Source organism: Pelecanus crispus, chromosome 2 (assembly GCF_030463565.1).
Source record: "Pelecanus crispus isolate bPelCri1 chromosome 2, bPelCri1.pri, whole genome shotgun sequence".
Lineage (NCBI taxonomy): Eukaryota > Metazoa > Chordata > Aves > Pelecaniformes > Pelecanidae > Pelecanus > Pelecanus crispus.
The window spans coordinates 97,779,913-97,794,066 of record NC_134644.1 but is presented as its reverse complement, the minus strand read 5'-3'; the positions used below and the strand labels follow the sequence as shown (position 1 = coordinate 97,794,066).

At 40.9% G+C, this 14,154-nt stretch overlaps 1 protein-coding gene across 1 annotated transcript in view; it reads left to right on the top strand.

Moving 5' to 3' along the window:
• Positions 1–9,926: 9,926 nt before the first annotated feature.
• Positions 9,927–14,154, top strand: part of COBL (cordon-bleu WH2 repeat protein) — a 117,206-nt gene continuing 112,978 nt past the window's right edge. Inside the window, exon 1 of the mRNA XM_075705035.1 lies at positions 9,927–10,159. Coding sequence (XP_075561150.1) covers positions 9,927–10,159 — 233 coding nt within the window. The remainder of the gene's footprint in view (positions 10,160–14,154) is intronic.

Sequence of the window (14,154 nt, the reverse complement as noted above, 5' to 3'; positions counted from 1 at the left end):
AATATCTAGGAAGGTACTTGGAATATGTAGCCGTGTTTGGGCTGCATACATCTGTGGCTTTTCTTCAGACTGGCTGAAGTAGAAACTGCAAAGTGGTTGAATTAATTAGCTGTGAAAGTTACTTGTTAAATAACACGAAATGAAGCCAGAATAAGATTTCTGTTAACATTAGTTGTTTCTTCTTCCAGCAGTGAAGATGTCTAAGGATTGACAGAAACTCTTATTTGTGTGTATATGCATAATTAAAATGCATAAGCACACTGCTTGTCTACTTGACGGCAGTTCCTCATGGGTGTAAGTTTGCTGATTCAAAAGAGAGGCTGCTAAGTGAGGTTAAGGATAGGCTATTTTATTTTTATGAAGTGTTTTTTTTTTTAATGTTAGCACTGATTCTTTAATGTTAATATCCTATACAGAGGCTTTCCCCCACCCTAAGCCTGTCCCATCCTTTTCTGCAGCAGAAATTAAAAACAGTAGTATGCTACATACTACTTTCTCATTGATACCATGAGTATAGCAAGTTTTTCCTTTTTTTGTGTTTCTGTTTCAGATTTCTTCTCTCTTTTCAGTGCCATGTACTACTACCAGCTGTGCAGATTGAGTGCGTGAAAAGGGTGTGTGGAATTGTTTTGTAAGCCCAACCCAGATATTTTCAATTGTTCAGACTCTTCCAAGTTTAAAAATAAGCGGTCAGACTTGTTATGTGACACCATTCATATATGTTTAATTTAGTTGTCATTTGCCAAGACTATCAACATCCCAGGTATTCAGTGAAAGATTAAACTTTTAATTCATTATTTACTTTGAGAGAAGCCACCGTGGTGAAATGAAAATTCTCGCTCTTCTCTTCCTACTCCATCTCTCCAGACCTAATCCTGTGGTCAGGGACATCTGTGATAAAGCATAGCCTGCTTTTAACAGCAGTGTTGCCAGGATAATTAGAATAAGGTTGATGCATTAATAAGTGTTTGGATATTGACGGGGAAACAGGACTGCTTGCAAATAGTACTTTGGCTAATCTCTGTATGTGTGCGCACGTGTGCACGTATGTGTTTGATTCACTGTGGTGGATTTTTTGTGTTGCTGCTTATGTCAGTGTTACGTTAGGAGGCATCTGCTTCCAGGCATTCTTTGCTGTCACATTACAACCACCAAGAATGCATGATGTTTGATAGCAGGGTACATGGTTTTTGAAGCTCACAGGCCAGGCAAAAGCTTCAGTGTACTCTGTTACTGTGCCTATGGACCTAGCAGACCAGCTGCTCTGTCAAAACTAGTGCATCCTCTTGTGAGGATTTGATATTGACAGTATAGCCACCAAATGACTCCATGGTGCGTAAATGCCTCCACTGTCTCTTTCCCTAGCTCTGAACGTGAGTAGTGATGACACACTGACGGTTATGGATCTCTCATGTCTTCCGTTATTGCATGGTAACATTTTTGGTCTACTCGATCAGGGTGGGAGAAAAAAACTTTGGTCTAGCAGTTTCCTGAACGCATCCATCCTTCACTGGCTGATCTCATTCCCTGATGCTGTGAGATTGAACTTAGCCTGCTAGGAGGCCTGGGGTGGCTGCAGTCTGGGTTGGAAGCGTGCTTGCTTTGCCAGCAGCATTTGGTGACGTCCTTCCGCAGAGCAACAAGGACCGATCAGCGTGCTTTGCTCGTGCCTGTGTCAGTAGATGTCTCTAATAATTTCTTAGTTCAAAGTACTGTAGAGGAATATTGTATCAGAAGTTGCATAGAAAATAAAGCAGTGCTGCACAGAAGTAGCTGAATCTAAATAACAAATGCAATTTATATGGTATTTAATGCTACTTCTCATATGTTACTCCTGACTCAGAAGCAGAAATGATGGCATATAGCCTGGTGACATTCTTACCATATCAAATACATATGCATGGTATCATTTGGGGAAGGGGAAAGCAGCATTTACATGCTGTATGTCCTGTGAAGGTGAGAAGGATGCCTGTGCTCCTCCCAATTCCAGTGTGCAGCAGCCACGGGTGTGGGATGCTGTTGTTTCCTTGAGAGCGCAGCAAAACATTGCACCCTTCCCACACTGGTTTGAGTAGCCCATGCTCATTCAGCGGCATTTATCCTGAAGGGCAGGGGCTGGGTGAGCTTGCAGGAGTAACTCAGATGGCATCGCTGTCATTTCTAGAATTAGATTTAGGACACAAGGTTCAGCAGTGGGTGGTGGCCTGTGGGAAGAAGCCTTGTGGTCCTCGTGCCTGTGTTAGTCAAAATTCCTCCCGACTCCTCCGCCCCGCTCTGGTTTTGGTTACTCCCTGCTTTTCCGTTGGGTTCAGCATTCATTCAGCAGCTCAGGCTGATGAATGGCCCATGGGGCTAAGGCTGGTTGCTGCTTACCTTCCTGCTCCAGGACTGGGTTAATGATTTATTGCAGGCAGACATGTGTGCGATTAGGCACATGTTCTGTGGCACACCTGAGTTAACCAGGTAGCCTGCAGAGGAGAAAGGTTTCTTCTTTGGTGCTGGTAAGAAACGTAAAACAAAATTTAGGTTTGAATGATGAAAGCTCCCAGTGCTTTTGTTTAGTTCTGTCAAATGTATGAGCCACACAGCAGTACTGTTTTGGGCTATGTCATGAGCCTGTGATAGCCCACTGAGTGTAAGATTTTACACGGTCTGTTGTAGTGAGATAAAGAGGGCTGCCAAAATCTTGAAATAGAGCTGTTGTAATGACATGGCGATTAAACTAACCTGACCTCTTGAGAAGTCTACCTTTTGAAGGTAGAATTTTGGGGAAAAAAAGTACGTTTTATTTATATAAACCAGCATTTTTTCTTTTGCTGCAATTTGTACCTATAAAAGGGGGTGTGAGAGGGGGAAAAAGCTTTTATGCATGACTATGCTATGGCCTATATTTCAAGCATGGCACTCAAACAATGTTATCAACAAGATCTTATACTGGAAGTTATTATTTTTGGTTCAGGAAGTGGGGAAAAATATGCTGCTTTTTTTTGGTTTTTTTGTTTAGTTCCAAAATAAAAGGCAGCATTTTTTCTGGAAGATCTGTCAGAAATACTGGAATTCTGTATTATTTGTTGAGGGGCCAGCTATGACTTTTGGAATCTTGAAATGCCGTCTTCAAATCTTTCCGCTCCCTTTTCACCATCTGTGCTTCTGTATTGAGTGTGGAAAACTTGTGACTCAGCTGGGAAGGCAAGTCCCTTTCACCTTTGTTTCGGTAAATGTCACTCTGTTTCTCCTGCCTTTCCGCTTTGCTTGGGTGCAGTTTGTGTTGGGCTCAGCAGGAGAGAAGTGTTTGGAGGAACCTTGCTCTGTAAGCTTCATTGAGGATTTTCCTGGCCAGGAAGGTCCGGTAAACATTGGAGAGGATGCTTGATCTGCTAGAAGTTGAGCTCCGCATCGCTCTTTGGGAAGAATGGTGCCAGCATGTGTCAAGTGAGCAACTGCTAGGCCCTGGCTCAGGGAGTGCTCTCTGTATGCTGGTTATTTCACCAATTATCACTATGCTGCTGACCTTCCTATTTCAGAGGAGGTGACCAAAGAGGCTGTGGTGTGGCAGCTCCGACTTTATCTTGCATCCTCAGATTTCCTTGACCTCTCTGACTGATTTTAGAATCGGAAATGATACAAAGTTAGGGTGGTAAAGTATGAAGATAGGCTTGCTTCCTTTTTTCATTGGGGTTTTTTTTCCCCTCTTTTTTTCTTTTTTTCCTTGATACATTAGTTATATTTGATACTTCCAGTTTTCGATAAGATGTAGTAAGAACGTAAGGGAACTGTGCCTTTGCAGATCTAAAAGTCAGCTAGTTGGATGACCGGGGCAGTACCATGCGGTTGCTCTCGGCGTCCCAAAGCTTCTCTAGGTGCCATGCTTGCAGGGCTCGGCTTTGTCCTCGTGCTTGAAAGTTAGGTTCAAGCTGGGGGAGGCAGCAAGCGGGGCTGTCAACGCAGAGGTGAAACTGAGTTCTGCTGAGGTTCTGCCAGGCTGAAGACTTGGTTTTCTGCAATGTCAGTGGCAAATCTCCTATTGGTTTCACCAAGTGCAGGATTTCTTTGTTTTTTTATTGGTTGTGAGGAAGAAGCTCTGTAGTTAATCACTTCCTCCTTCTGTTTTCATTCAGTGTTCCTGGGTGGCAGCTTTCAGATGCGACAGCCACCCTTGTTTCGGCATAGTCTACCAACAGCTTGTGTAGCCATGCAATGCCAGATTTTAACATGATTTTCATATAAGATGAAGATTATTTGATGATGTTCTTTGCCTATATTTTCTTGAAAAAAAGATTGTTTATTTGGGTTTTTTTCAGCCATTGGTTTGATTTCAGTTTAATTGACAGAGGGAAAGATAAGCCTAATATAATAGCTTTTTACAAGTCTCTGGAAAGTTGGTGGCTGGTAGAGAGGAGAGGCCTTGTAACCATGCCACTCAGAGGATAAGGTCCAGAGTTGAAGACAGTCATTAATTGCTCCAGAATTGAGAAAAGCTTCAGTGAGACTTCTCACCTTTTTTGATGTCAGAATCAGTCCCGACAAGACAAGGAAGCTGAAGGAAATCAGACATGATTAACTTCTCTGTCTCTATGGTTTTGACAAGGAGATGGAAATCTTTTCTCTTGGTTAAAAGACCAGCTCTAAATTATCATGTTTTTTTGTGCTTGCATTTGAGGTATGTGCACCTTTTGCCATTTCTAGTGTAACTATAGCAGTTCATGTTGTAAGGTAGCCTAATATGCCCTGCTTCTTGTGTGGGTTCTGTAGGCTCTGCTGAGCTTGCAGCTAGCTCAGGCACGTCTGCACAATCTTGCTGTCAACTGCTGTGATGCCCCATCGGTACTTACAGAGCAGCCTCAAGCATGTTTGCATTGGGTTATCTCCGAGTAGCATCTAAAGCTCCTAAGTCCTTTGCTCTCTTGGTAATGTTTTCTCATTTATAACATGTAACACCATTCCCATGGCTTCTGGTCTGCTGATGGGTGTGATGCAGGGTCTTGGTTTTACTCTGTAAAGTTCATAATGGCCCACACTCTTGGCTGTCTCCTGTGTCCTGAGCCAGTGCCACACATCAGTAAAATGCCCAGAATAATCGTGATTTGAATGTGTGTGATAAAGAGGGAGGGTATTTGCCTGCTTCCTCTGTGGTTTGATACTGTCTGGGTGTGTTGACATGCCTGATTTATCAAGATTTTCTTCATAGTGTGCTCTAGTTTGCACTGCATGAGGCTGTTGTTAAGTGCTCAGTTGATACCACATCCTTTTTTGTTTTGTGAGATCTAAAATTTTTTAAGTACCACATGTGCCTAGAGGGTACATGAAACAGAATTTTAAATGGAAACTAACTAAACAAATGGGGTTTGCTTACATTTAAAAATCATTAAAACATTTCTGTTCTTACTTGATAAATCAAGATCAAACTTCAGAGTCCTACTAATCAGCTGTTTGGTGTTGTAAGCGTATTTATCTGTGCTAACATTTGCAGTTTTCTTTTTCATCAGACTTTCTGTTTTTATGTTAATGTAGGTCTCAACTCCAGTGTAGAGTTGGAGTAGGGTTTATTACTTTACAATTAAGTCTATGATTTGCTTTTAATAAATCAGAAGACTCAAATTTAAATTTAAACTAACAAGTACTTGATTCCTGTGTCATTTAGAAAGAACGGGATATCTTAAAAGTGAAAGCAAAATATATGTGGTTCTCATAAGAAATTTTATTAAGCAAATCAGCACCAGGAAAATACATAGAAAATCAGCTGAAACAGTGGGATTTCCTGATAAAAGTACCTGTGGCATCCCGTAAATACAGGGTCTGACAACAGTTAAGACTGTTGTGTTGAAGTTGGATATTTCTTTATCTCATTGACACCGTGTACTTGCTTCATTAACCTTTTTTAATATACTGATGTATGTGATTTCTTACTGTGTGGTGGAGTATGAATTAAGGCTGAATTATAAATGCTAATTAAGATGATGATTAAGAGAGTGAGGAATGTCCTGGCATCTCTTGATTCTATTTCTCTGCAAGTGAATGTAAACTGTATTTCACAAAAATATATCGTTAGATCTTTTAGGGGATTTTTTCCTAGCTCTAAAGAAGAGGTTGTCAGGCCTGTAGTTCTGCTGCTGGCTTCTTCTGTGACATGTAGTTGTCTACAGAGTTAGAATTTACGGAATAGCTGTAGATGAAAAAAAGAGGGTAGATTCGTGTCTTTGGTGTTCAAGATCAGGCAATCCAAAGTAAGTAAATTGTGTCTCCTTGTTTATCCTCCAGTGTGTCAGCAGATCTGGACTTTTGAATACATAAGAACAGTGGGCATTGGACTTGGATGCAGCCTTTCCCTACCTACCCAAAGAAATTTGATGTAAGGTCAGCCGTGACAAGATCATGAGTGCTTCTCCAAGGGCGAGTAAACTTGAGAGTAAGCACAGAGGCCTTCCCTCTTCTAGGAGAGCTCAGTGCTGCTGGAAAATAAATGGCTTCAGTAGGCCTGCCTGCCTGCCATGCTTTGTGTCTCTCCTGCCTGAGACCATCTAGTTTAAGAGATTAACTCTAAGTTTCAGAAGAAGCACGGATACCTTCTGGCCTGCAGGCTGTAAAGACATAGAGCTAGTTGCTATTGATTAATTTAATTTCTGCCTAGAAATATGTATTCCTAATGTTTTGGGAAGTCCTTTTGGATCTAAGAGGTGGTGTGGAACAACTGAGCCAAGGACATCTCTTTACGCTGGTCCACACCTTTTAACTTTTTGTCTGTGCCCTCTTCTTTGGTGTGTTAGGGTGTATAGGTTTTCTGAAGTAACTGTGATCTTGCCACCATTTGTAGACAGATTAATTTAAACCTTTGTCATGCAGGTAGGCGGAATTCAATAGGTTGAATTCTGCAAAGAGCTAAACTCCCTCAACTACCACTGCCTGCCTGCCTGTTTTTGTAGGATCTGTTTGTGTAAGGGTGAGTGGGTGAAATGAACTTCGGTAGCGTACTCCTAGAGCATTCTCATTAAATAAGAAATTATGATCTGTCAGCTCACAGTTAGGTGTGTTAATGTTTACCATAGGTGTACTTATTTAAGCAGGTAATAATTCTAAATATAATTTTTCTCCATCTGCATATCAGATGGACACTGTTTCAAGGCTGTTTCTAGTTGAAACAGGTATCGGTAGGAATACTGTGCTATAGTAATGTCAGCGATTTTCCACTGAAGTGCCCACTAGCTTGTAAGCATATTATAAAATGAGGAATTAGCCAGCACAGTAAATCACATCAGAATTTCACTACCTATATATGTTATTTTCCTCTGATTCTTTCAAAACTATTCCATCTTCTGTGTCCCTTGTAAACAGACAATAAAGCAAGCACTTTATTGCGGTAGGGCCATAATCTACAGAGTCTTTAAGCCTCTAGAGGGTGATTCTCAGTAGGTGGTAGTGAGGTTAAAAAGTCTGGGCACAAAAACAGAGCACAGTCTGGGATACATTTGCTCAGTAATACAGTGCAAACGCACCTTGAAGTTGCATCTTAATTGACAGTGCAAATCACCTCAGGAGAGTTTATAAATCAGTGTTGCTAAGCAATAAACTTCTATATTTGTTTATATAAATAGCTTATTGAAAGTGATTATTGATAAGAGATTAAGAAAGGACAACCATACTGAGATCTGTACAGCACCTATAACTTCAGGAGACATATCAGACAGGGTGAGTATTTCTGAGCTAGCCTCAGGCTTGCATAATCATACCTTTAGTCATTGACCCCTCTAGAAACAAATTATTTTCTCATTGCTTTCATTGGTTTGCTATTAATAAACATGATGAAGACTAGTGTAATTATTGGGTGTTGATAAAACCTGTTCCAACTAATAACTTCTACTTCCAGACCTAAGAATGTTGCTAGAGAGCTCAGCATGGAGTTGTGGCACCCCGCACAGTGAGGTGGGAGCTGTAGCATCCTCACAAAAACACAGCTGAGGGGTAGTAGAGTGAGTGCACTTAAAGGATGCATGTTTGCCCACAACATGCAGAGGATGCAATGCCAGCAGTGATTCCAGCCTGCTTAGAAATACTCTTGGCTTTGTTTTCATGCCAGTGTTTTCCCACAGGTGAGCATGGTTAGTAAGAATCCAGCTAGCCAGCAGGAACCTGACTATAACTTCATGAATAATATTGAGAAATCTCACTAGTTGTCGCACCAGTTAATGATATTTTAACCTTGTGGTTTTTGCAGTTCAGCCACAGGATTTGCCATCTGTAAGGAACTCAGTGTGCAGTGGCTGTCTGCATGGTTGTAGCCTCCTGTTGGCTAAACTAAGCATCCTTAAAAGAGCTCAGTGAAGATTGGAGAGCACTGAGAACAGAACAGAGTACCGTGGCAGCAGGGCTTGGACATTTTACAGTATAAGTGGCAGTATTCTGGATGTCTCTCTAAGTACGTTTGGGATGCTAGCATAGAGACTTTTTAAGGCATTGTGCTTAAGCATCAGTAACATAAAAGTAACATCATTCTCTTTTCCTATTTAAGCATACTACGCAAAGCAGCCTGATTTAGTCACAGGTGAAGGAGCTGAATAACATTTCAGATGAGCATGAGCAATGTGATGTTTTCCCTCAGTGTTTTCTATTATTATTATTATTATTACTACTACTACTACTACTACTACTTGGAGTGGAATGAACCTAATAGCTCAGTACTTGGTAAATGAGGAAAAAACAATGTGTGTGGATAACGGATGAAAAAGTCAAAGATACTGGTGGGAAATAGGATTGGATGGCTGGTCACTGAATGCTTTGCACTACTTCATTGCTGGTTCTGCTGCAAGTCACTTTAACAGCCGTTGCTTGGCAATCTTTTGATTTTGGTCAATGTGAAACTGGCAGGTAGTTCTAGCTCCGATGCTGGTGGCTAAACATTTGCAGCCTAAATGTGTATTGTCTTTATCAGCATTTTGGTTCATCAGAGTCTTCTCCTCTGGCAGATGTCATCATGAAAAGAGCAAGGTTTTATCATCCCTACCTAGTGTGCTATTTGTCTACTTTTCCTTTTCTAGACCAAATATTTTTGAAGGTGAGGCTTGTTAACCCAACCTCTGGTATGAATTGTTAGTGGGGTTTTGTTTTGATCACATCTCCCAAGCTAGAGAGTTAAAACTACTGGTGTATCTCTGACTCAGAGATGTGATAGTACCACAGTTTAGATCCCAGGAATTTAGCATTCCAAAATAGAGTAACTCATCTATGCTTTCTTGCTGTTAACCACAAAAGACTTATGTTTTTCTTTAGCATGTGTTTCAGCAGATGAGGCAAATAGTAATATAAGATTAGCTGCTCTCCCATTTCATTCCTCTTTACTGATGTGCAGCCTGATGGAGTTGCACATGACGGCACCAGCTCGTAGTGTGGTCTTTGCCACACACTGAATGTGTGGGTGGTATCTCAAAAGTCCTGTGATACAGCTATTAGCCCAGACCTTGCAGTGCTTATTCAGGCAGTGTTTTCATTAACTGCAGCGGGCATCTACCCAAATCCTGGGATTTGGCTGCTTTTTAAAAGATTTTCTCTAGGGCCTGTGTTTTGTTTTGTTTTGGGTACTGATACAGGTAGATCTGTTAGGCTCCCTAGTGTGACTGTGGTTAATAGGTGTAAAAGCATTTGTAGGCTGGAATGTTATTCCTTGATCAGTTAAGGCCTGCCCCACGTACAGCTCCATCCTTGTTTTCACTCTAAGTGAGGGCTCTCTAAAGTAGCAGTGTGGTGAATTGTGTGGCCCTTGCACTACAGGAAATCAGGTTAGTGTGCTTATGGCTTCTTCTGGCCCTGAAAAATGACTATCATGAAACTGATACGTGAACTGCTTTGTACAGGATCTTGAGGGAACGCCTCAGTGACTGGAAGGAGGATTAGGCTTTTATTGGAAGATAACGCACTCTTAGTCGAAATTGTGGGTGATGTATAAAAAGAGTGTATTTGAGGATACCAGCCATAGGCTAACAGACCATTTGGCGTTCCTGCCAGAGGATGAGCTCTCAATAGTTCAGCTACATAGTGTCAGTGCAGGAGTCTTGAGTCCTGGCCAGATGGAAGCCGGTTTTCTCTTGTTTGGCAGCTGTGCAATGCTTCACAAGCAGCGGAGCAGCCAGGTCTCTGCCATGTGTTGGGATGCATCTCAGCTTCTCATGAAGTGGGTCAGATCTGGGGAGATGTCCCTGGTAGCATATTTTATAACAATGAGTTTATTCACTTGTGTATTTGAGTCTGGGAAACTGCAGCACAATGCTTTTTAATGATTGATTGGTTAGCTTTGTGAAAGGTTTGAAATTAGAGATACGATGTTAGGAACCACTTCCATTAGGCTGTATCATCTCACCTTGACTTTTGTTTATTTTTCTTCAATTTCACCCTTGGGCAAGCATGATCGTGTACTTCCATCCCTACTTCCTCTTCTACAAATGCTCCCATTCAGTTTGCTTCAGGTCTTCCCCCCCCCCCCCCCCTTCTGGCATTAAACCTTTATTTTTAAAATACGTAAAGCTGTAGGGTTTCTCATCAGTAGAATCAAATGGAAGATCAAAAATATAATTAAATAACTTTCATTTCTTTGCCAAAAACAAATTATTTTTCCTTGTGTATTTTGGGTGACTTTATCATGCCTGCAAGGGAATCATTTTCATCATGTCTGTCAATGTGATCCTGCCTTAGAAATGAAATGATCTTTTAAAAGTAATAGAAAATTCAAATAAGTGTTTGAAAAGAGAAAAGCGTGAAATAACTATATACCATAATAGCCAGGGAATTCAGAGTAAAGACTGTTTAAAAAAAAACCCAAAACCTTATTTAAAAAATACAGTAACATAGGGAATCATAATTGTTCCCTGAGCCATATCAACATGGGAGTAATCCAGTTCATTAGATCTTAGTGTCTGCTTAAGCTTTCAGATGTTTAGCAAGTGCAGTATTTTTGTAATATTATAAATGTTATGAAATGTTGTAAAATAATACTGGACACAAGTTCCTATAAAAGTAATATATTTTAGACCTGTAATTTACTTACTATGTATGAGACATTTAAAGGCATAAGTTACCTGTGTTGCACATGCTTGTAATGAATCAGTATATTTTGCCTGTGATAGACTAAGTAAACTTGAGAATGTTCTTTGATTTTTTTTTTTTTTTTTTTTTAAATTCCTCCAGCCCCAATAAAGAGGAAACCAAAAACTCAGTGTAATGGATTAATTTAAATGTTATAGATGGCAAAGTGGAATGGAGCTCTAGTTTACAATGTAGGACTGTATAGATGAACACCTACCTCTTTAGTAGCTATAGACATTATGCTCTCCTGGTTTCTGTTCTCCATCTCTGTGGGATTTGGTTAACTTTGGTTCCCATTTTCCAAATTCTTGAGGTGGCTTTATGTTGGTGCTAATCTGTTTGTATTTCCTTTACACTTGTGTTGCGTTATAATTTTTCTGAGCTGCTGTGTCTGGAAGCTGAAAGGGTTTTACTTACGAAGAGGGAACTTGGCATACTATTAATTCTGATATAGTGGGTGTCTTTTTCCCAACCTGTTTTCTTTGCATTGCCATGAGCAACGAGGAGTGAAAAAGAAATGTTCTCTGAAGGGTATCTGCTTTGCGGGCTAGATCACTAGGCAGGAGCGACTTCTACCATACTGTCTGTGTCTTGGTGGTTTGGAGTATGAGGTGTGCAACCAGGCTGGGTTTCTGCCTTTGCTGTGCAAGTTGCCAGAGAGAGAGAGAGAGTGAGTGAAGGTACTCACCTGCTTGGTTTTTTTTTCTCAAACAGCAACGTGCATAGTTTTCCTCTCAAAAGACTGGAGGAGTGCAATCACCTGAAAGTCAAGAATGCTTGCTTCAGTGTCTCCTGTTTTCCACCCAAGGGACACCGTGTTTTTGTACTGCACTCATCACTGAGCACTCTCATGTTGATTTACTCCTCCTAATTATGAGATGGGGTGCACACAAATGTCATGGAGAAACCCTCTGCAACTGTTCCAGCCTTGTGCGTTGACAAGATTGCAAATTGACTTGACTGGGTTAGAGGTCCTGTACTAGTTGTTCATTATTTAAAAAATTACTGTTACCCATAATTCTGCTATGTTGAGGGTTGGTTGGTTTTTTTTGGTTTGGTTCGGGGTTTTGGGGGTTTTTTTGGTACAAGGTTTTTTGTTTGAAGTGAATGGTTAGAGAGCAAATTGGCATAGAAAGGACCAGATTCTACAAACTGGTGTAGTATGGACTCTTGCCAAACTCCTGCTGACATCCATGGGATGAAGTCTGCCCCACATCTGTTAAGTTGCCTTTGCCTTACAGGGCAGAGAGGGTTCCCGATTTTTTTATGCATGGTGGAAATGTGTAGGAGCACTTTTTTTTTTGGGGGGGGGGGGGTGCACATGTGTTAGACCTTACCTGAAGAAAGACAATCTCTGTATAGCATTGCTATGAGGATAGAAGTCCCAGGACCACTTCTGTTTGAAATAGAGATCAAGTTTTTTCAGCATGGGATTGTAAAGTCTAGGTCACATCCTATTGCTCGGTAGTTACATATTAATAAATAGGTCCAAAGGGCTTGTGTTACCTTGTCCTGAAGTTCTTAATGTGGTGAAACTTTTCTTCATTTCTGTTGCATTTGTTCTATGTGCTGTACTACAGAAACGCTGGTCTTGTTGGTCAGTTTGCTTGTTGTTTTTCCTTTTCTGTTTTGGGAAGCCTGATGCTGTTACGGAGAACAGTGCTGGTAGGTTATTTATGTATTCTGCCTAATTATTTCATGGCTATATGCATTTTTTCAGCTTACAGTAAAGTGAGAGGAACTATTTCAAGCCTTAGTAAAAGGCACTGTACATTTGCGTGTTAGAATCAGCTGCTTGTTTTTACTCTGTCTCCTTCTCAAGGGCTGGATTGAAGCATTCGTGTAACTGTGAGTTTATCATAGGCTTGAAGTGTTCCCGCCTGTAACTTCATCTGCAGAGTAATAGCAGGTAGGGGGGCTTAACAGGTGTCTCAGTACTGAGCACAGTGAAAGATGTTTGTGGGGAAAAAAATTGCTGTTGAGCTAAATTTAGTTTGAATTTAGCTCATACTGAAGAATGGTATGCAACTTTTTTATAGTGTGTTGTGTTTACAGTGTGGAAAGTACCCGTGCTTAAAACAGACTTTTAAATCACACACTTTCTCTGTGCGTTATTTTAGTGGGGGAACAAAAAAGCTTTTTATTATGGACTGCTTTTGTATTGTCCTTTATAACCATACCTCTGACAGAGAAAGCTGAATTCTTTTTCTGACTCGCATTCAATGGTATTAACAGGCTTCTCTGCACCTTCTGACTGCAGTTGCGGGAGCCTGTCAGAAAGCATCTGCTCGTGCAGATGCAAGGTAGAGCTAGAGCTGTGGATTTCAGTCTGCGGTTCATTGAGCTACTTTCTACTACTGAGATGTTTCAGGAAGTTGGCTAGGAAATGCAAATCTGTGCCACGTATTGCTCTACAGATGCGAACTTTAAAGGGATCTGCTTCCACTGAAGTAGTTTGAAACCTGTCATTTGGAAAATGTTGAAAACCAGGCATTTAAAGCAGTCGCGGTGTTTCAAGAGAATGTGTAGTCGCTATTGTGGAAAGGTTCGTATGAGGTCACCTGAACTGTTGCTAGGCTAGGGAGACTGTAGTGGGAATGTTTTCTCTTTTCCTTTCTCTGATGTCTCTGAAGGAAACAGGCCTGTACTGTCCTTTCTGCACAAAAGAAAAGGAGGATTGTAGTATCTAAAAGGCCCTGACTGTGTAATGCCAAAAAGAATACACATCATTACGTATTTTATGGAGGTAAAGTGAGCATTGCTGGTCAATGTATAGCTGATGCTTTTGATGGTATGTCTGATTTCCTGACACACACCCCCGCCCCCAGCCCCAAGCAGTGTTGTCCAAGGTCTGTAACTGCGGAATTGGCTGTAAAGAGTACTTAAAAAGTGGCCAAATAAAAATGGCACTCCCATTTCAGAGCTATAAATTAGTTTTAAGGTGTCTGACCTTGTTTGTCTATTCCATCAGAAAACCAGGTGCAGCTTTATGTTATTGCTAGGGAACAAACACGTGTGTAGCATACTCCAAATTTACTTCCAGCTCCTTCATCAGCTTCAAAACTCAGTCATTCTTCACTTCTCACC